General features: G+C 38.2%; 1 protein-coding gene across 4 annotated transcripts in view; it reads left to right on the top strand.

The window, feature by feature from the left end:
* The window catches only part of KLHL20 (kelch like family member 20), a 98,887-nt gene that overhangs the window by 14,427 nt on the left and 63,232 nt on the right, over positions 1-21,228 (top strand). Inside the window, exons 1-2 of one of the 4 annotated variants that reach the window (XM_067728680.1) lie at positions 6,753-6,904; positions 8,021-8,084. The exons of 1 other annotated variant lie outside the window; for it this stretch is intronic. In XM_067728680.1, coding sequence (XP_067584781.1) covers positions 8,062-8,084 — 23 coding nt within the window. In that variant the 5' untranslated portion in view covers positions 6,753-6,904; positions 8,021-8,061. Of the gene's footprint in view, positions 1-6,752; positions 6,905-6,949; positions 7,100-8,020; positions 8,085-21,228 lie in introns of those variants that run through there. 2 more of the 4 variants (XM_067728679.1, XM_067728681.1) reach the window with 2 other exon arrangements.

The raw sequence follows: 21,228 nt of genomic DNA on the forward strand, positions 1-21,228 counted from the left end.
CCCACCCCTATGTACATTCCACAGATTGTTCCTTCTAATCCTAGTGTTTTCCCAGGCCTCGGGTAGTGTCTTCACTTGTACATATTGATCGGTACTCAGATTAAGATTCAAGAGGGGGAACATCCCTAGCAGCCCAGTGGTTAAGACTGCACCTTCCAATGCAGGGGGTGTGGATTCAATCCCTGGTCAGGAGCTAAGATCCCACATGTCTCGTGGCTAAAAAAATCAAAACATAAAACAGAAGCAATATTGTAACAAATTCAATAAAGACTTTAAAATGGTCCGCATCAAAAAAATCTTAAAAAAAAAAAAAGATTCAAGGGGGTCCCACCTTAAAACTTACATAATGTTATATGTCAATTACATCTCAATAAAGTTGGGAAAACAAAGATTCAAGATAAATACTCTGAAGCTGTCTGGAACTCTCCATGTAGCTCTTTCCTCTTTGGTACTCTGCCCTGAAAGCTTGGGTTGCCTTAGTCTGCCCAGACTCCTAAATTTGTCTCATCAATTGAAGGAGATTGTCAGGCTCTGCCTGGATTCTCCTTTCCTGATCTGTGGCCAAATCTCCAAGAAAGAATCTGGGACAATCATAAGCTTCACTTTGCTTGTGTCCACTCTCAGTGTTCATATTCTGTGCTGCCTGAAACTATTATTTCATATATTTTCTCCAGTTTTTAGTTGTTCTTGGTGGGAGGGGAAATTCAGTCCCTGTTACTCCATCTTTCTTTTTTTTAAGAAACATTTTTATATCTTAATTATTTCATAGTCATTTCATCCTCTTCTGTGAGTCACTGAGCTTTCCCTTAAATTTTTCATTTAAAAATCTAGGTAATTGGGGCTTCCCTGGTGGCGCAGTGGTTGAGAGTCCACCTGCCGATTCAGGGGACACGGGTTCGTGCCCCGGTTCGGGAAGATCCCACATGCCGCAGAGCGGCTGGGCCCGTGAGCCATGGCCGCTGAGCCTGCGCGTCCGGAGCCTGTGCTCCGCAATGGGAGAGGCCACAACAGTGAGAGGCCCGCGTATTGCAAAAAAAAAAAAAAAAGAAAAAAATCTAGGTAATTGCATTTGTTGAACATCTATGATGTTCCAGGTACTTCCTAAGTACTTCACATGTATCATGACATTTATTCTTCATAAGTCGAGACAGCACATCATCATTAACTTTCTTCTTGGACCAGGATAAGACATGACCTTGACTAGGTATTATTTGGGGCATGTATATTCTGGTGTTTAAAATATATATTTTTTGATAGCATTGAAAGGGTTCCACCTGGCAGAAGTTTGAGCACACTCTAAACACTTATTAGGTGTATTTCCTACGTAGATTCTTCAGTGATTATTGTGATTTTTTTCTTTATTGATGAAGTTTTTTCATAGTTTTTACAATGGTATGGTTTATTTTTCATGTATATATATGTGTGTGTCTGTATATACACACACACACACATATTTAAATACATATAAATATGTACAGATTCTCATGTGAACTCTCTATTCAACATGGAGATCTGAATTGTGCATGAGGCCTTTGCCTTAGGATTTGCATTTAAATGGGCTCCGTCAAACTGCAATGTATAGGAGAAAATTTCTCACACATCCTATGTTGGTAGGGTTATGATTCCATACCTGCTTTACTCTAACAGGATGGCCCACAGTGCATTATGAAAAACAAACAAACAAACAGAATTAGCCCAGTTCTTTTAGGAATTCTCCTTCACTTTTATGTATAGAAAAGTCTGCATGGGTGGCTCCTCCTTGAGCCTTGAGGGAATCTGACATATCCAAGTAAGTAAATTCTCTAAATTTAATGTCTCAGATTACGATCAGCTACTCAGGATTATACAAATCCCTGGGGCTCTAACCCAGGGCTATAATCAGATGTATCATGATGTCACGAAAAACTCAGATTTGTAGCTGTCCTTGGCAAAGAATTTCTCACCCTTACTCTTTATCTGCAGTCTTGAGAAACTGGTATCTGACTAAAACTCATCTAAGGGGATTTACTATGTTTTTCCTCAGAAATATGCTCACAGCATGCTTAGAGTTCTACTTTTTTTAAATCTTCTATTTCTTCACATCTGGGAATAGCTCTAAAGTCTGCCTCCATTTTTATGGACCTTAGTTTCTGGTTACCTTATAAGCCATTAAAATTAGTTTAAATGGTACCTATTTGTAAGTGGTTAGTGTTGCTTAAATGTTAGATTGCTCCTCTACCACAAAATAAACCCATTTTGTGAAATAACTTTGTTTTTCCTTAGCTAATGACTTATTCATCATATGACTGGAGGGTTAGTAGGAGGCAGGGAACAGATTTGAAATTCTAAACTAAGTTGGTCACTTTCTCCTTAATGAAAGCAATGGGACTCTGGAGGCAATCACATCAGTGCCTTCACTCTACTCAGTTCTCTCTGGTGACCTAAATGGGAAGGAAATCCAAAAAAGAGGGAATATATGTATACGTATAGCTGATTCATTTTGCTGTACAGTAGAAACTAACACAACATTGTAAAGAACTATACTCCATTAAAAATTTTTAAAAAAGAAAAAAAATAAATGCAGAGGGTTCACAGTATACTGAAGGCATACACAGCACTCAGATTTAGAACCTCTGAATTAGGTGCTGACTAGTCTTATAGATTTTGATAGGCTTTAATTTAATCATGAGTCTAAATTTTATCCTGTGGATAACTGAGAGTCTATATTATATTTTAAACAAGGATGGAATACGATTATAGTTTTCAAAGAGCATGATTAAAGCAAGTCATTTAAAGGAGGTTCAAACATTAACATATTTGCCATTTAAATAGTAACAATCTGCCTACAATTCATATATATATATATATATAATATATATTTTAAAGACATTTAAAGTTTTCTCTCCTTAATTTCTAAAAGTTATTTTTGTGGGGTTTTTTAAATTGAGGTATAATTGACATATAACGTTATATTCATTTCAGGTCTACAGAATAACTATTTGATATTTGTATTTATTACAAAATGATCGCCATAATAAGTCTAATTAACATTTATCACTATACATAGTTACAAAATATTTTTTCTTGAGATGTGAACTTTTAAGATCTACTCTCTTAGCAACTTTCAAATATGCAATACAGCATTATAAACTACAGTCACCATGTTGTACATTACATCCCCATGACATACTTATTTTATAATGGAAGCTTGTACCTTTTGACCTACTTCACCCATTTCACACACCTCCTGCCTTCGCAACCATCAGTCTGTTCTCTGTATCTATGAGCTTGTTTTTTGTTTGCTTGTATAAATGAAATCATATGGTATTTTTCTCTGTCTGACTTATTTCACTTAGCATAATACCCTCAAGGTCCATCCATGTTGTCACAAATGGATAAAATGTCATTATTTTTTATGGCTGAATAATATTCCATTATATATATAACATTTTCTTTATCCATTCATCCATTGATGGACACTTAGGTTGTTTCCATATTTTGGCTATTGTAAATAATGGTCCAATTAACTTGGGGGTATATATATCTTTTCGAGTTAGTGTTTTCATTTTCTTCAGATAAATACTCAGAAGTAGAATTTCTGTATCATATGGTAGTTCTATTTTTAATTTTTTTAGGAACCTCCATACTGTTTTCCATAGTGGTTGCACTAGTTTACATTCCCCCCAACAGTACACAAAATTCCCTTTTCTCCACATCTTCACCAACACTTATTTCTTGTCTTTTTGAGAATAGCCATTCTAAAAGATGTGAGATGATATCTCATTATGGTCTTGATTTGCATTTCCCTGATGATTAGTGATGCTGAGCAACTTTTCATGTGCCCATTGGCCATCTGTATGTCTTCTTTGGAAAAATGTGTATCCAGGTCATCTGCCCATTTTTAAATTAGATTGATTTTTGTTTGTTTGTTTTTTGCCAGTAAGTTGTATGAGTTCTTTATATATTTTGGATATTAACCCCTTATCAGATATATGTGTTGCAAATATTTTCTCCCATTTAGTAGGTTGCCTTTTCATTTTGTGCAGAAGAGTTTCCTACAATTCATATGACAAATTTTTTAATTATAAGATGAGGGGGAGTGACATTAGATTGATTTTATTTAACTCTATACTTTATCACTTACTAGTTTAATGCTAACTAGCTGCAGAATCTTAAGTCAGTCATTTAACACATATGTACCTCAACGTCCTCATTTATAGAGTGGGGATAATCTCTCTCTCCTAGTGTTTTGTTTTTAAGGCTATTTTTTGTAGAATTTGTGGTGATTATTATCTAATAGTTCCTATAGTACTATGAATATTGTAAAATTATTTTCCATTTTACAGAGGAGTTTATATAAGCACAAGTTGGGTTGCTTACACAAGATATCCAAGTTCATGGATTTTAAATCATAGATTTAAATTAAATCTACATAAAACCAACCACATACCCCTCCTGATATCCTAAAACTCCCTAGGATTTCCTATCCCCAACTCAAAACTCACTGCTTTCTGGCTTAGTCTTATTATTTTGCACCTGAAGTCAACCTTAAATTCCCAAATGAGAAAGTAAAGAGTGAGAGCTATCTTAGTGCCTACATTTGGTTCCTTTATAAGTCATTAACACACTCTGGGACTAATGATTAGCTATGGACGGCAGTTATTTTAGATTATAGCCATTAATTAATTGTATGATTGAATTCTACCAAGGAAAAATTTCTTTTTTAAAGTCTCCAATTTAATCAAATAAAATCTGCCTTTATTTTCCATCAGCCATAGCAAGAACAGTTCTGGAAATATTGATCTGTATTCTTTCTCACATGTGACTGTCCCTATAGTTAATATGGAACTTCCACATTTTCCTCCTCTAATTTTCAAGGTTTTGAATTTAGGATCAACTCTTAAACCTAAACTGAGCTGAAATATCTCCAAATACCTTCCATAGAATTTAAAATAAAATCTGAACTTCTTACAATATCCTACAAGACAATATATGATCTTGTTCTCGCCTATCTTTCTTACCTCATATCTAATATTATTTCTAGTCACAGTGGTTTTTTTTAAGTTCCTTGAATAGGATGAGCTTATTTATGTCTCAGGTCATTTCCCTTTGCTATTCACTCTGCTTGAAACACTCTTCTCCCAGCTTTCCACCTGGATTGCTTCTCCCTCACCTTTCAGATCTCAACCCACCTTTTCAGAGAGCACTTACCTTATCATGCTAGTTAAAGCAGCCTCTCCTTTCCCTAAATAGTCACTCTCCATAACATCACCTGTTTAGCTCCTTCCTAGATAGCATTTGCCACTGACCGAAATTATTTTACTTATTTGTTTACTTGTTTATTTTGTCTATATCCTTTTACACAAACTATTATGCTTTTGGCTGCAATTAATAGAAACCCCCAACTCGCTTATTGGAAATTTATTATCTCACATAACTACAAGTCCAGCAATAGGGAAGTGTCCGGGCAAGGGAGAATGAGTAGTTTAAAAACTACATTCAAGAACCCCAATTCTTTCAGTCTCTCTGTTCTACCATCCTTATTGTCTAGCTTCATTCTCCTCTGCCTTCCCTCATAGTTGCAAAACAGTTGTGGTCTTCCAGGTGTCTCATCCAGGCACAACAATGGCCAAAGGGAAAAGATGGTATTTCTTCCTGCATCTCTTCTAAAAATGCTAGGAAATCCTACCCCACAGTCCCCATTAGATTTCCTCTGATTTCTCATTAGTCGGTATTGGTTATTTGCATGGAGATGGTTTAGACCAATTACTCATAATGAAAAAGTTGTTCGAAAGTCAACCATCATAACCACATAAATGATCACTAGAGCTTCAGGATGGTGTCTATCTTGTTCACGACTGTATTTCCAAAGCCTAGCATGGTACTTGGCATGCAATAAGTGCTCAGTTGAGTCCATTTAAAGAAAGAGGAGAGAAAACTGACATTTGTTGAATGCCTACTAAGTGCCAGACACACATGATCTTCATTATAATTGACTTCTCTCAACAATTGTATAAAAAGAGTATTATTTCCCTTTTATACAAAAGAAACTAATGCCTAAGAGATTAAGAAATTTGACCAAGGTCACAAATCTGGTGAATCACAGGACTAGGATTTGAAACTATCGGTGTCTGGATCTAAAGACCATGCATTTCCTACTACAAGCTAATTAACAAAATGCATTCTTTCCCTTTCAGACACAACTGCAAAAATCTGTGTAGATTCCATGTGAAGAACAGCTAAAGAAAATCTGGTTACGTTCATGCTCAGCCTATAATAGTTATCAGGAAACCAGCAACAGTCTTTCACTGATATTACTGAAATTGTATCCCCCACCCTATCACTTGTTTGTTTTCTAAACATATAGTGAAAATTAGGTGGCTGTGTGCTATGGGAAAATCAGGCAAAGGACAAACTGACAAAGATTTTTTTTTTTCTCAGTAATACTAAAGTGAGTTCAGAGAAGTGTTTGGTGAAGTGTCTCTTGTAGAATACTAAGTGAAAGGGAAGCTGACATAGCCTTAAAATCCTGAGTAAAACCCTGGTGTCTTGAAAGCTAAACAGGGAAATCTGGAGCCTAATAGATATATGGGGCCTAATAGATATATATCGACTGCATGTACGCATGTGTCAATCATTCAATCCACAATAAGGGAAAAGATTGCGCCAACAGGAAACGCACCAGCTACAAATAAATCAAAATTCCTGGCTTTCCGTGACTCCTCCCATCTTTCTATTGGCTTCTGATGGGGAGAAGAAAGAAGCCTTCAGTATTTAAATATTGCCAGTTCAGCGGTGAACTAGCACAGTGGTCACCGTGGGGATACGAGGAACTGGTAACGAGGACTGGCAGTCTTTGAAGGGACCTAAGCCCCCAACAAAGGGCGCATCTACTTCCTTATCTGCGCCGGAACCTCTTGGCAGAGTACGTGGGTTCCAGAGGGAACGATTTAGAAACAGAACTACTTCCTGCTGCTGAAGTGGGGCGGGGGGTGTGGGGGAAATAAGCTCGAGGAGCGGCATCCTCCTTGCGCTACCCGAGGCAGAGAAGAGGCCAGAGAGGAGGCGGCGGGCGGAGGAGGCAGAGGAGCCTACTGCAGAGAAGAAAGTGTCGGAGCCGGTAGGTTAGCAGCCTTAGAGCAGGGGACAGTGGACAGCACCCAGGACTCGCTTTGCAAATCTGTGGTCCCAAGTTGCCGAGCTGCCCATTGGGTAGGGGCCGTGCGTCTCCCGCCGCCTGTCAGTCGGCACCAGGAAGGGACTGTTGGGGGACTGGGGCTGGGCCTTGCGGGGCACCAGACTGCGCTCGAGCTGGCTGACAGCCCTACCCCAGAGCCAGGGGAGCCGCTGGGCCGTTCTGCCTGAGGGCGTGGGGTTCCGCACCCTGGACAACTTCCCTAGACAGGGGTTGGAATTTGTGGGGAAGGAAGTGGATATCGTGAGTCCCACTTAACCCTCGGGACCTAGCGAAATCTTGCCGAGTGGGTGGTGGACATTGTTTCGGGAATTGAGGGAAGGGCTTGTAAAGAGAATGTTAGTCTGGAGCCATAGTTTCTCTACCCTGTTCTATCTGCCCGGGCTATCGAAAGTGGAGTTGTTTGTACTTAAAGGCAAGTGACTACTCCTACTCCTGTCCCTTCGGGACAACTCAACAGCTTTCAGATCCGTTGTTAAACCAGCGTGTTCCCTATCCGATCTATCATGTTAGTACTGCTATGGGTATCTGGTGAATACTCTGTAGATATACTTGATAGGTCAAAGTTAAATGTCTCCAAAGCACTTTTTGAAGAGAGACAAGACTAACCTAGCAGTCGGGACTATTTAGCGCACTTACCCTCACATTCACATAGAATCTTTTTAGCATTCAGAGTAAAGATGGTCATCTTAAAGGTACTAGGTAAGGGTTATGATTGTGCATCTGCAAAAGGCCTGTCGTATAATAGGATATAAAGTTCTTTATCACTGAACGAAATTATTGTATAGAGATTGTTATCGGAAAGATCAGAAATAGTTTTTAAGTACTGCTTTTCTATTGTCTTAGGTTCGGCTTTAGAGTGTGGTGAAGGGTACTTTTCATGTTGCATGGAAGGAAAGCCAATGCGCAGGTAGGCATTTAGGAAGAAAACCTTCGGTTTCACTAAATGCAATTCACATAATAATCCAGGGCTTCATTTAAAAAAATTTTTAAACGTTTTCAAATCTTACCAAATTCTGCTTGTAACTAATGATTCTTGTTCTAAAATAAACCAAAAGTAGTATCAGGAATTAATAGCTTTTTAAATAGAATAAGATATAAAACTTAAATTGCTAAAGAGTGCTGTGAGTTTTATGTAGTTAACACTTCAGTTTTCCTTTTTGCATGGTAATTTTTTGTGGTAATCACTAAGTGTACTGTGATACTGTATGGGTTTATTATAGTTTTCAACCATAGAATGTAGAGGGTTCTGTTGCCACATAAGACTAATGATTGCTTATAATACGCTGTACTGAATGTCTAATTATGGTTTTGGTTATTTCATTGATGTTCATTAATACATTTGTTCTATTAATTAAAATAGCTGCATTGCAGGGAAGTTTGGTCGAGGACTAAAAAAGATATTGGACATAACTTAGTCCATAGAAAAATAGAACAGTGTGTGGGAAAACATAGACAATTCTCCTAACCCTAGAATTTAGAAATTTGGTAATGCTTTTTCTCAATCTGTTCCAACAAATAGGACTCAAATCCTTATTGAAAATCAGCCCACTTCTATTTCTTCATTTGTAAAACTCATTTTACATTTATTGAACTGTATTTAATCATTTTTGTTTAACATCAAAGATAAATAGCTCTGGTAGACCCTTTTAAGAGAAGAAGCATTTTGTGATGGGGGGATGACTTAGAACCAGGAGGAAGAACCAGAATATAAATGTTTTTTCCAAATCAGTTATCTGATTGCCCTTGACCTGTTCACCTTCTTTGTGCCCCAGTTTACTTCTGTAATGTGTCTGACCAGGTATTGGGAATTAATGAATGCTTGCAAGTGCTTTGAGATCGCCAGATGAAAAGATGTTATGGATACAACAAATACCATTATCTTATTTGTGTCTGACTCTAAAGTAGGAATAATATTTGACTGAAAGTACATGAAGAAATTAACAACACATATATTAAATGCTTCATCACTTCAACTTCTAACATGATTGCAAGAACCACTGATCGCTTCTTATCCTCAGCTGCCATAAATGTCATATCTTATGTAATTGTTTAATATGAGCTTATTATTTTTCAAAAAGAGAAGGCACAGCATAAGAATGTTTTTGGTTTATCAGTAACTTCTGTATAAAATATTTGCTTAATCACTCATACCTACCCTTTTTTTTCTTGCTTTTTTTATATAATATTGCCAGTTGTTTAAACATATTGGAGAATTCTGATGCCATTAATTGTTAAGTTACAGTTCTTTTTTCATCACCATCACTTGGCCAGAGCCTGGCCTACCACTGCTCTCTGGTTTTACTTTTACCTGCTACCTATGTTAAGTCTTGGTCACACCCTTTCCTTATTGGGCTGTCATTCTTGCTGCTGCAACCCAGAAAGCAGTCTCTGGAAAGTAATGTTGGGTTTATACCTACCAGCTATTGGAGAAGCTTTGAATGAGAAATAACTGTTTATATTGAGATTATTTGAATACATGTTTGTTCTCACTACTAGAGTGTGAGCTCTTTGAGTGTCATATGTCTTCTGTATCTTTGTATCCCTGGCACCTAATGATCACTGAATAATCGTTTGAATGACTGAACAGCTGAACCGTATCTACAGACTTTTTCTGTGAGGGGGGAAAAACTATGAACAAGAAAAGATTGAAAATTGCTGTTAGGGTATTCCAATGCTTAATCATAAAGCTTTATGAAACTGATTGGCATTTTATTAGTAAAGCTTCATTGCATTCATTTATTTAACTACCTATTATGGGTAAATGCTACAAAATTTAAAAGCTAAGATATTCAATGAAAAGTAAGTCTCCCAATGCTGACCCTAGCTCCCAATTTTCCTCTCCAGAGGAGCCACCTGAAAGCAGTTTCTTATGCATTTTTCAGTATTGTAATGCATATACAAGCATATATAGAATATCTCCCCTTTTTAAAAAACACTAATCTTTACACATCATGCGCAGCCTTCTGTATCTTTCTTTTTTCACTTCACACGTTATCTTGTAGATATGACAAATACGTAGACCCACCTTATTCTTTTTAATAGTTACATAGTATTTTATTATCTGTAAGTACCATAGTTAACCAGTCCCTTTGAGAGACGTTTATTTCAAACGGTTTGCTGTTACAACCAATTCTGCAGTGAATATCCTTGTATGTGGTTTTTGCCCAGTTGTGTAAGTATAGGATAAATTCTTAGATGTAAAATTGCCCAAAGAGTATGTGCATTTCAAGATTTTGGTTAATATTAACATATTCCTCTCCTTAGAGATTATACCAGTCTGAAGTCTCACCAACAGTGTGCCCGTCTCCCAAGATACTATTTTTTAATCATTGATTTAATTTAGAGATACTAAAACATTTTGCAATGTAATTCTTCCATCTTTTCTTAAATATACAAATAGGAAACTGAGCCTGATTTTATTAGGAATTGGTTTATTCACTCACCAAACATTTATATAGTACTTGTTCTATGCCTGTATACTGTACGTATACAGATGAAGTGATGGAAAGACATGTAAACAGGTACCATAATATGACATGAACAGGACTTTATTTTTTTTGGCTGCGTTGGGTCTTTGTTGCTGCACATGGGCTTTCTCTAGTTGCGGCAAGCGGGGGCTACTCTTCATTGTGGTGCATGGGCTTCTCATTGCGGTGGCTTCTCTTGTTGCGGAGCACAGGCTGTAGGCGAGTGGGCTTCAGTAGTTGTGGTGCACGGGCTCAGTAGTTGTGGCTTGCGGGCTGTAGAGCACAGGCTCACTAGTGTGGCACACGGGCTTAGTTGCTCCGCAGCATATGGGATCTTCCCAGACCAGGAGATTGAAACCGTGTCCCCTGCATTGGCAGGCGGGTTCTTAACCACTGCGCCACCAGGGAAGTCCCATGAACAGCATTTTAGTAGAGATGTAAACCTGTGCTCTGTGGCGATGAGGAAAGCTCACCTTCACAGAGGTGGTGATATTTGAGCTGGATCTTTTAGAAAGGATAAGAATTTGCTTTAAAGAATGTGCTTTAAAGGATAAGAATTAAAGAAGGGAGATAATAAAGACATCATAAACAGAAGGAACAGCTGTGCCAAAAACAAAAACGAAAACACAAAAAGACATCAAGACCTGGAAGTGTATAACATGTATGGAATGGTAAGTATATCTGGAGTGTAGAGTATATGAGGGAGGAAGAAGGGGAAACAAGGGGGGAAAATCATGGAAAATGAGGCTATAACCATGGGAAAGAGTTCAACTTTACCTTTAGGTATTTAAGAGCCAATGGATGTTGTTATACAAATCAGATTTGATTTTGGGGCTGATATTTAAGAAGATAGGATGTAGACCAGAAAGAGGGAAAAAATAATGGCAAAAAATACTAATTTAAAGGAGTTGTAGTAGTTTAGATGAAAGCTGATGAGGCCCTGAAGTAGATCAATGGCAGTGGGGATTGAGAGAAGAGGATGGAATTAAGAGTTTAATAGTAAAATCAAAAGGATTTGGTGAATATAGAGTGAGGAAAAGGTAACGATATAAATGACTCCAAAGATCTTAGCTTGGGAAACTAGGTGCTGCCATAATGAGATCAAAAATACAGGAAGAGGGGCTTCCCTGGTGGTGCAGTGATTGAGGGTCCGCCTGCCGATGCAGGGGACGCGGGTTCATGCCCCAGTCATGGAGGATCCCACATGCTGTGGAGCGGCTGGGCCCGTAGGCCATGGCCACTGAGCCTGCGCTTCCGGAGCCTGTGTTCCGCAACAGGAGAGGCCACAACAGTGAGAGGCCCACGTACCGCAAAAAAAAAAAACAAAAAAATACAGGAAGAGGAACAGGTTTTACTAAGCCAAGAATAGATTCTCTTTTGTATTCTTTAAGATTATTGTCTAGGAAACAGCCAGGTAGAGATAGCCATCATGTAATTGGACTATGGATCTGGGGTAGAAGAATGGTTTGGGCTGGAGAGAAAAAAAAAATTGTGAGTCACCAGTATGCAGAAGATTCTTGAAGTTGTAGGTGTGAATGAGGGTAGAACAGAAAAGGAAGATGCCAAAAGCAAAATCCTAGGGAGTACCAGGGGTGTTTAAGGTGGGGCCTAAGATGAAAACCCATTGAAGATTCATAAATGGGTAAGAAGCTTTAGGTTCTTTGGGTTTTGTTTTATTTAATTGTGTCTAGAGATTTTTTTGATAACGTTCACTCATGGTGAAGATCACAGATGAGCTCCTTGAGTTCAACATCAAAAGACAAATCCCATTCAGATCTCTTGTCTTTAGAATTTCCAGTTTATTCTACTTAGTCTAAAATGTATGCTTTAAAATAGTAGTATAAGGAGACTTCCCTAGTGGCGCAGTGGTTAAGAATCCACATGCCAATGCAGGGGACACGGGTTCGATTCCTGGTCTGGGAAGATCTCACATGCCGCGGAGCAGCTAAGCCTGTGTGCCACAACTACTGAGCCCGCATGCTGCAACTACTGAAGCCCGTGTGCCTAGAGCCCGTGCTCTGCAACAAGAGAAGCCACCGCAATGGGAAGCCCACACACCGCAACTAGAGAAAGCCCATGCGCAGCAATGAAGACCCAACTCAGCCAAAATATATTAATTAATTTAAAAAAATATAAGATACACCTGCTTGATTTGGCTCTTTCTTGGTGTGCCATGCCAAGTTGGCTTACTCAACACCTCTCCTTTCTTTCCTCCTTCTACTATATAGACACAAGAAAAAAATATTATACTTGATATGTTTAATATTCTTTGCATTTGGGGTTGGCTGTGTAACACAGTGCTGCCAATGAAATGTCAGTGGAAGTTGCTGAGAGGTATCCTAGGAAGACTTGCTTTCCTGACATAAAGGGAGACCAGCTTGTTTGCATGGCCAATTGCCCTTTCTCCATCTTACCTTAATTGCTGGGCCAAGGCACCCAATGCTGACCCTCATTTCGTCCAATAAACAGTGATGCCTTAAGGCTGAAGTATTCATGACCTACTTTCAGATTAAGGAATTAACTGCCTGGCTTTCTGGTGTGGTAGGGAATGTACTGCCTAGTGGATGCCCTTCTAATAAGCCTCACTGGCACTTTGAGATGTTATTTCTGTTTTAAGGATTTGTATGCTCAAATCTCTAGCTCTCCCTATTCGTGTGTGCTTAGGACTTTAAATGAGGGTCAACTCAGCTGAATCTTTTAAGAGCAGGCTGTTAATTTCCAAATTAAAACAAATGTTTGAAGTATAAAGGGAGAGATGCTCATTTGGTAGATAAGGAGCACAATTCCAAGCTAAGGAAAGATACTGCAGGTCTTTGGACTAAGAGATAAAACTTGATTATAAATGCTTTAGAAGGCTATGTTTTTCTAAACTTTTTATTGTGTTTGATTTCAAATTATCATAGCCACTTATAGAACATGATTCTTTCCTCAATTAAGACTTACTTTTGAAGTAGATCTGAGGAACGAGTGCCATGATAGCTGTGAAATTTAAGTTGACTCAAATATTTGGGGTATGTGGAAATGCTGTTATTAAATGTACTTAGGGAGGTACTAAAGTTGTAGCATTCCTTTAGCAAACATGAAGAATATTTAAGATATTTTATTTGTTCTTTGGTTTATGTTTCCTACATGCACATGACTTGATTCTTCTATCTTTGGAGATATCAGTATTCATGGGAATGACCCATGCATTTATCTAGCCTGCATTTCCTTGACCTCCTAAATTCTTGGGACTTTTACCTTCACTCACTTCAAAAATTCATTCCTACTATCACTCAGAAAGTCTCTCTCTGAAATCGTTTTAAGTCCTGATACCTTGTTTTCTGACCATAACCTCTTGAATGCCCATTCCAGCTGTTCTTTGACCTAATCATAATCAACACACTTTTGTCTCTTGTGTTTTTACAGTTTACTCCTGCAACCACTTTAACCATTTTCTAGCCACCACTCACTGAACTCCCGAGTTTGTCCGTGGCATTTACCCATTCTAGATTAAGGCAGGCATTTATATTCTGTAATTTGGGCTGTTGATTACTGCTGGATAAAACCAGCCACAGGGAATTCATGCTACTGTATTCAGAGTCTTTAATATCATTTGGGCCAACAGTGTCATCCAACAGTATTTCTATGAGTCCCTAATCAATGCTTACTCATTCCCCACAGTAGCTATTTCACATCCTTACCCATTCTTCTCATAATCCTCTTAACACTCCTTTCAGTGGCAGCAAGTGACCTGCTCCCCCAAATCCCAGCTTCACAGAAAAAAGAGGCCATCAGGTATGAACTTCCTCAAGCTCCTGACACCTCCTTACCCAAAAATAAATGTGTCTGTTTCCACACTATGTTTCCTCCCACGCCCTTACTCTGACCTCTTATGGTGAGGCCCTCTCCCTTTTGTCTAAGATCCATTCTTCTGTATTTTGTTTCTAAATACCCCCACTTTTCAAGAATTTTGCTCCATCATTTATTCTCTCCCTCTTTACATATATTTTAAAACTTCTCCCTCCTTCCAGTTCTTTGCATCAATATATAATCATTTTCCAGTTATTACTCTCTTTAAACAGACATAGTAGTTTATGTCTCTTTTCACAGCCAAGCTTCTTTCTAGAAATACTGCATACTCTCTCTCTCTTCACCTTCATTGACCACTGCCATTGAATATCTCAGGATTTTACTGAAAGTTTAGGGATAATGAAGGAGACCATAAAGGTTTGGCCATTCATTTTTTTCTCACTGGCTGTTTCTCTCCTTAAATCACAACCTGCCACCACCAGTTTTAATCAGTCTCTGTTTCTTTTCCTTTCTAATTCTCTTTCTCGCCCTAAAACTTTCTCCCTTTGAAATTACTGTTACTTTATTATACTGAGTAGTTTAGTTCTCTTTGTTACAATCTTGCTGCCTCTGGAACAGAGGTTAAAAAACAAAATCCTCGTATATCTTATAGGTGGTTCATATAAGTGCATGGCATAGTTTCACATAAGAGAGAGTGGTGGGGTCTGTGGTGAACTAAGATTCCAAGCCCTCCTAATGATATTCAAATTCAATTTAAATTTCAAAACAAACCAAAAAATACTGCAGACGAAGTACATCTAATGGTCTTTATCATCCCAAGGGGCCCTCACCTTGCGTTTTATAATTAAAAGGCCCAAATAGATGTTTTCTTAAAAGCACCATCTGTCTCTGAAATAAACATTGCCCTTTCCCACAGAATGTGAAAGAATAATTGAAAAAATTTTAATAGCAGCTTTTTCCTTCCAATTATATGTACAAATTCAAATGTAGTAATTAGTTTTTTGTTTTTTGTTTTTTTTTTTTTGGCTATGTTGGGTCTTCGTTGTGGCACGCCGGCTTCTCTCTAGTTGTGGCATGCAGGTTTTCTCTCTACTTGTGGTGTGCGTGCTCCAGGGCATGTGGGCTCTGTAGGTTGCAGCCCCCAGCCTCTCTTGTTGAGGCGTGAGAGCTCAGTAGTTGTGGCGCGCGGGCTTAGTTGCGCTGCGGCATGTGGAATCTTTTTCCCCGACCAGGGATCGAACCTGGGTCCCTTGCATTGGAAGGCAGATTCTTTACCACTGGACCAACTGTAGGGAAGTCCCTACAGTTTCTTAAAATGATTTCATACATAATGTCTGATTTTTTTAGATTTATTGACATTTTGGTAAATGTGAATCCTTCTTGTTTTATTTCATTTTGTATGTTTGACAAGACTTCGCTCTTACTTTTTTTCTTTCCTTTATAGCTACATTTTGAGTCATTACTTTCTCCATGTTGTTATTTCCTTTCAACTTAGGTCAACATAGTCTCTTTGTAAAAACCAACAGTTTCTGCTAATAAAGAAATTTTATTTATTAGTCAAATTTATTAGCCAGTTATTAGTCAAACTTTAATTTGTGTTAAAATAACCTGCTTGCTAAATGCAGACTCTGTAACTACACCCCCAGAGATATTGATTCTCTAGCCCCCCTTAAGAATCTGTGCTTTTACCAAGCACCCCCGCATAGCTGGTGTTAGAGAAACAGTATTTTAAAACTTAATGTAACAGCCTAACAGGAATTGGGCAATCAGCCATGAAGAAAGAGTATCTAGTCTTCTAACAACATTTTTACTTCATTTGAAAGAAAAGGCACAAATTCAAACCATAATTCTAAATCTATCAGTACCATATTTAGAAAATCTGATAATAATGGAGCAAGAACCTCTATATACAGGAATAGTTGGCCAGTCAAAGCAAGGGCAATTTTTTCTGTATTAATGTTGTTTAGAACATGTGGCTAATTTTACTGTTTCACATTTTTTTGTGTGTGTGTGGTACGCGGGCCTCTCACTGTTGTGGCCTCTCCCGTTGCGGAGCACAGGCTCCGGACACACAGGCTCAGCAGCCATGGCTCACGGGCCTAGCCGCTCCGCGGCATGTGGGATCTTCCCGGACCGGGGCACGAACCCGTATCTCCTGCATCGGCAGGCAGACTCTCAACCACTGCACCACCAGGGAAGCCCTGTTTCACATTTTAACTACTGTGTTTTTGGTATCAGAAAGTTTGGGGCTGAAAGTAACAAAGTTTCTTGACTCAAACTGGCTTAATCGATATGGACATCTTTTATTTACATAACGAGAAGGCCATAGGTAGTATGAGCTCCAGGGCTGGTCGATGCATAGCCTGATAGTACCTCCTTCGACCCAAGTTCTCTCTGCGTCTCCAGTGTAGCCTCTTCACTATCAGCTTCATCCTGACCTAAAATTGCAAGAGAATTTCGGATTCATCCTTAAAGCTAGGGACATGGTCAGCTTCCCCTGAAGTACATGGCTGGTAGAACGAAATAAGATTTTGTTAAGGTTTGAGAGAGTTGATGGTAAAATATGCCATTAATAGACTTTATCTTGAAGTTATGTTTTTCATAAGCACTTAATGAATACAAAATCTGCTAAACTGGCAGATTTTACACCCTTTTGGTTTTAGAAAGACTGATTCTTTCCTAGAATTGGCAGTCCTTCCCCCCTCTTTTTTTTTAACATCTTTATTGGAGTATAATTGCTTTACAATGGTGTGTTAGTTTCTGCTTTATAACAAAGTGAATCAGCTATACATATACATATATCCCCATATCTCCTCCCTCTTGGTGCTGGGAAAACTGGACAGCTACATGTAAAAGAATGAAATTAGAACACTCCCTAACACCATACACAAAAATAAACTCCAAATGGATTAAAGACCTAAATGTAAGGCCAGACACTATAAAACTCTTAGAGGAAAACATAGGCAGAACACTATGACATAAATCACAGCAAGATCCTTGTTGACCCACCTCCTAGAGAAATGGAAATAAAAACAAAAATAAACAAATGGGACCTAATGAAACTTAAAAGCTTTTGCATAGCAAAGGAAAATGTAAACAAGATGAAAAGACAACCCTCAGAATGGGAGAAAATATTTGCAAATGAAGCAATTGGCAGTCCTTTTGTGGGAGAAGGCAAAAGCTCTATTTGGTCTCCTTAGTTTGTTAACTGTGGATAGAGTCCAGAATAATCCTTCCACTTAGCTCCTTCAGCCTTAAAACATATGTAAATTAGTCTTGAAAATTAAGTTAATAAAAATGTTATTTGAGTTCAATTTCTTTATGTATATATTATATTTTATATATATATATATATATTTTTGTAATGTCATTAGTTCACTATTGGGATAGAAAAGCAAATAATTTGAGACCTTCTGGTTTCTCCAGATGAATTTTCACTTGGACAATCAGGCTTGCTCCCCCAAGCCTTTAATTAAAAGCTTTCCTAATCAAAAAAAAACAAAAACAAGAAAGCAAATGAACTTATTTACAAAATAGAAATTGACTCACAAACATAGAAAACAAACTTACAGTTACCAAAGCAGATAGTGGGGGGGGCGGTATAAATTAGGAGTTTAAGATTAACATATACACAGTATAAAATAGATGAACAATAAGGACATACTGTATAGCACAGGGACATATAGTCAATATCTTATAATAACCTATAATGGGAAATAATCTGAAAAAGAACATATATATATATATATATGTATACATATATGTATGTATAACTGAATCACTTTGCTCTGCACCTGAAACTAACAACATTGTAAATTAACCATACTTCAATTTTTAAAAAGTGGTTAAAAAAAATAGCTTTCCTAGGGCTCTTTCCTCTTGCTGGGGAGCAGTTCACACTTTAGTTTACCACCCCACCCCTCAAATCATTAGAGTACTTAATCCATCAGACTCCAAACAAAGAATTTGTGAATATAGATGTGACAAGGTATGATCACAACCTATTTCTGGGACACTTATTATAACTTCCCCTCAAAGATGCCCAGAAAAATATATGGGGATGTACGGGGCGGGGGGGGGGGGGGGAGGTAGAAAAAACGAACCATTTCTGCCAGTAGAACCCTTTGGATGTGATGAGACTGTTGGAGGATGTGGGCTTAGATTTTTTGAAAGTAAACATTTACAAAAACAAATAGCAGAACCACAGAAGAAATAACTTAATGTATAGAATTAAATATAACATCTAGAATTAAATTGCTAGAAATAAATACAACTTCTCAGAAGATTTAAAATGAGGCACCCCTTATCGTCTCAGTGATCCTTGTTCTTGCTCCTTCTCATTCTCCTAAAAGAGCAGCATAGTCCAGCCATGTGGCAGCATGCTTGCCTTTTCTCCCTCCTAAGAACAACAACCACGTAAACCAGATTGCCAGGATCATTTCCGCCTCAAATGCTCCATCTAGTTGACCAAAACAGTTCAGGATAAAGCACTGACTTTGGAGTCAGAGGACCTACATTCAGACAAATCCCAACACTGTCATTTTCCTTGTGAGGTAAGTGTAATTATCCCCACAATTACAAATGATGAACTTGAGGATCAGAGACGTTAAGTAATTTGCCCAAGATTATACCTAATAAATGATGCAGCTAAGGTTTGAATCTATGTTTGCCTGGCTACAAACTGGGCATTCTTTCAAGAGAACCAGACAAGAAAGTTTGGAGGGTATAGTTTATTTTGGCAGGAAGAAAAGCTGAATTTATTTGACAGCTATTTAATGAGCACTGGATCCACATGTTGAAGGATAGCATTGAGTAAAAGAGAACAGAGGCCTTGTTTTTATGGAGCTTATGTTCTGGTTGGGAGAGAAAGCCAATACATTATATCAGGAGGTAATTATTCAAGAAGAAAAATTAAGCACAGTAAAGGGTATAGGGTAGTAGAAGAAAGAGATGCTCTTTCGTATAAGGTGGTCTGATAAGTTGACATTTGAACAGAGATCTGAAAGAAATAAGGGAATGAGCTCTGCAGATATTTGGGGAAGAACCTTTCAGGAAGGAGGATTAAGGCTCTGAAGCAAGAGAGGCCTTGGCGTGTCCCAGAAATAGCAAGGAAGTCTGTGTGACTAGAGAACCATGAGTGAGGGGAAAGTGGGAGATGAATTCAGAGAGTTAGCCAGGGGAGGAGTCATATAGAAGTTCGTAAACTCTATAGGCTTTGTTTTTTGCTACTGATATGAGTGTTTAAAGGATTTTGAGCAGAGGAAAGGTATAGTCTGACTTTTCTAAAGGATCAGTTTGGTTGTTTAGAGAAGAGAATATAAATCAGCAAAGGTGGAAGCAAGCAGACCACTTATGAGGCTATTATCATATAAAGAAGTGTGAGGATAGCCTGAATTAGGGTGGGACTAGTGGAAAGGTAGAGAAATGGTTGGATTCTAGGTATTATTTGGAGGTAGAATGACAGAATTTGCTGATGGATTGTGTTTGAGGGTATGTGGAAGGGAAGGGACTCCAAGATTTTTGGCCTGGGACGTCCCTAGTGGCACAGTGGTTAAGAATCTGCCTGTCAATGCAGGGGACACAGGTTCGAGCCCTGGTCCAGGAAGATCCCACATGCTGCAGAGCAACTAAGCCTGCAAACCACAACTACTGAGACCGCGTGCCACAACTACTGAAGCCCGCGTGCCTAGAGCCTGTGCTCCACAACAAAGAGTAGCCCCCGCTCGACACAACTAGTGAAAGCCTATGTGCTTTAGCCATTCACATGTGGGTGATGGGAACCGTGAGATTAAATGCACTTCCCCAAGAATGTGTATAGAGAGCAGAGAAAACAGAACTTTTGAGAATGACCACATTTATGAGAATTCCTTCCAAGTTTGCAAACCAGACAGTTGATAAGAATAGAGAAATTATCAATTATTGAAAGTCAGAATCTATACAATCTAATACAATCATAAGTGTTTTTATTTGCATACTGTTTTTTTTAAAAAAGTAGATATGTAGAAATTAGCTTTCATATTGTACTTAGGTGAAATAAAAAATTGTTTATGTCTGAGTTCAACAGTACCATCTTTGTGTACATAATTAAGGTCACAACAAAAACTCTTTAATTTCAACATACAATGTCAGTATTATAATGGAAAATTTTTAAATGGTCTTGTCTTTAATGGTGTACCACTGTTAACCACGTGATGTATTATTTCAGCATCTACTACAAACAAGAGACCATTAAGTACTGTGGCTGAAAGCTTTTTTGCTTGTTTACATGGGTGGTAACAATTATCCTTTAACTCAGTTTTGCTCAGTTTTATGTTTCAGTTTTAAATTGTCAAGCATAAACAGTGCTGTTTCTACCAGATGTCAGGAATTATGAACAGTTTGTACTATAGAATACAGTTACCTGTAGGCTGAGGCCAAGCGTAGAAATAAACAGGTTGCTGCTGAAGAAAGGGAGAGCTAAGTGTAGTTTCTTCTTCCTAAAATGTCCTTTTATATTCTCCTCTCCTTCCCAGGGGATTCTGTCAACACTCTAGTGTTTTATTATACTGTAGGTCTTGTCAGTGCTACAGCTTTAGGGGTAGTAAACTGATACTGTCTCTTGCAGGCCAGTATTAGACTATCTCAGTACAGTCATAGATGATTAGTTTCTGAGACTCACATGAATCAGAAGACTGCTTAGTAAGTAGAGAATCAGAAACAGAAGTATAACGATCTGAACCATGTGTGTAGGATACTTCACCTAAGCTCTGGAAAAATGCAATGTAATATTCCTACTTCACACACAAAAAAATA

Source organism: Pseudorca crassidens, chromosome 2 (assembly GCF_039906515.1).
Source record: "Pseudorca crassidens isolate mPseCra1 chromosome 2, mPseCra1.hap1, whole genome shotgun sequence".
In the NCBI taxonomy this organism is placed as follows: Eukaryota; Metazoa; Chordata; class Mammalia; order Artiodactyla; family Delphinidae; genus Pseudorca; species Pseudorca crassidens.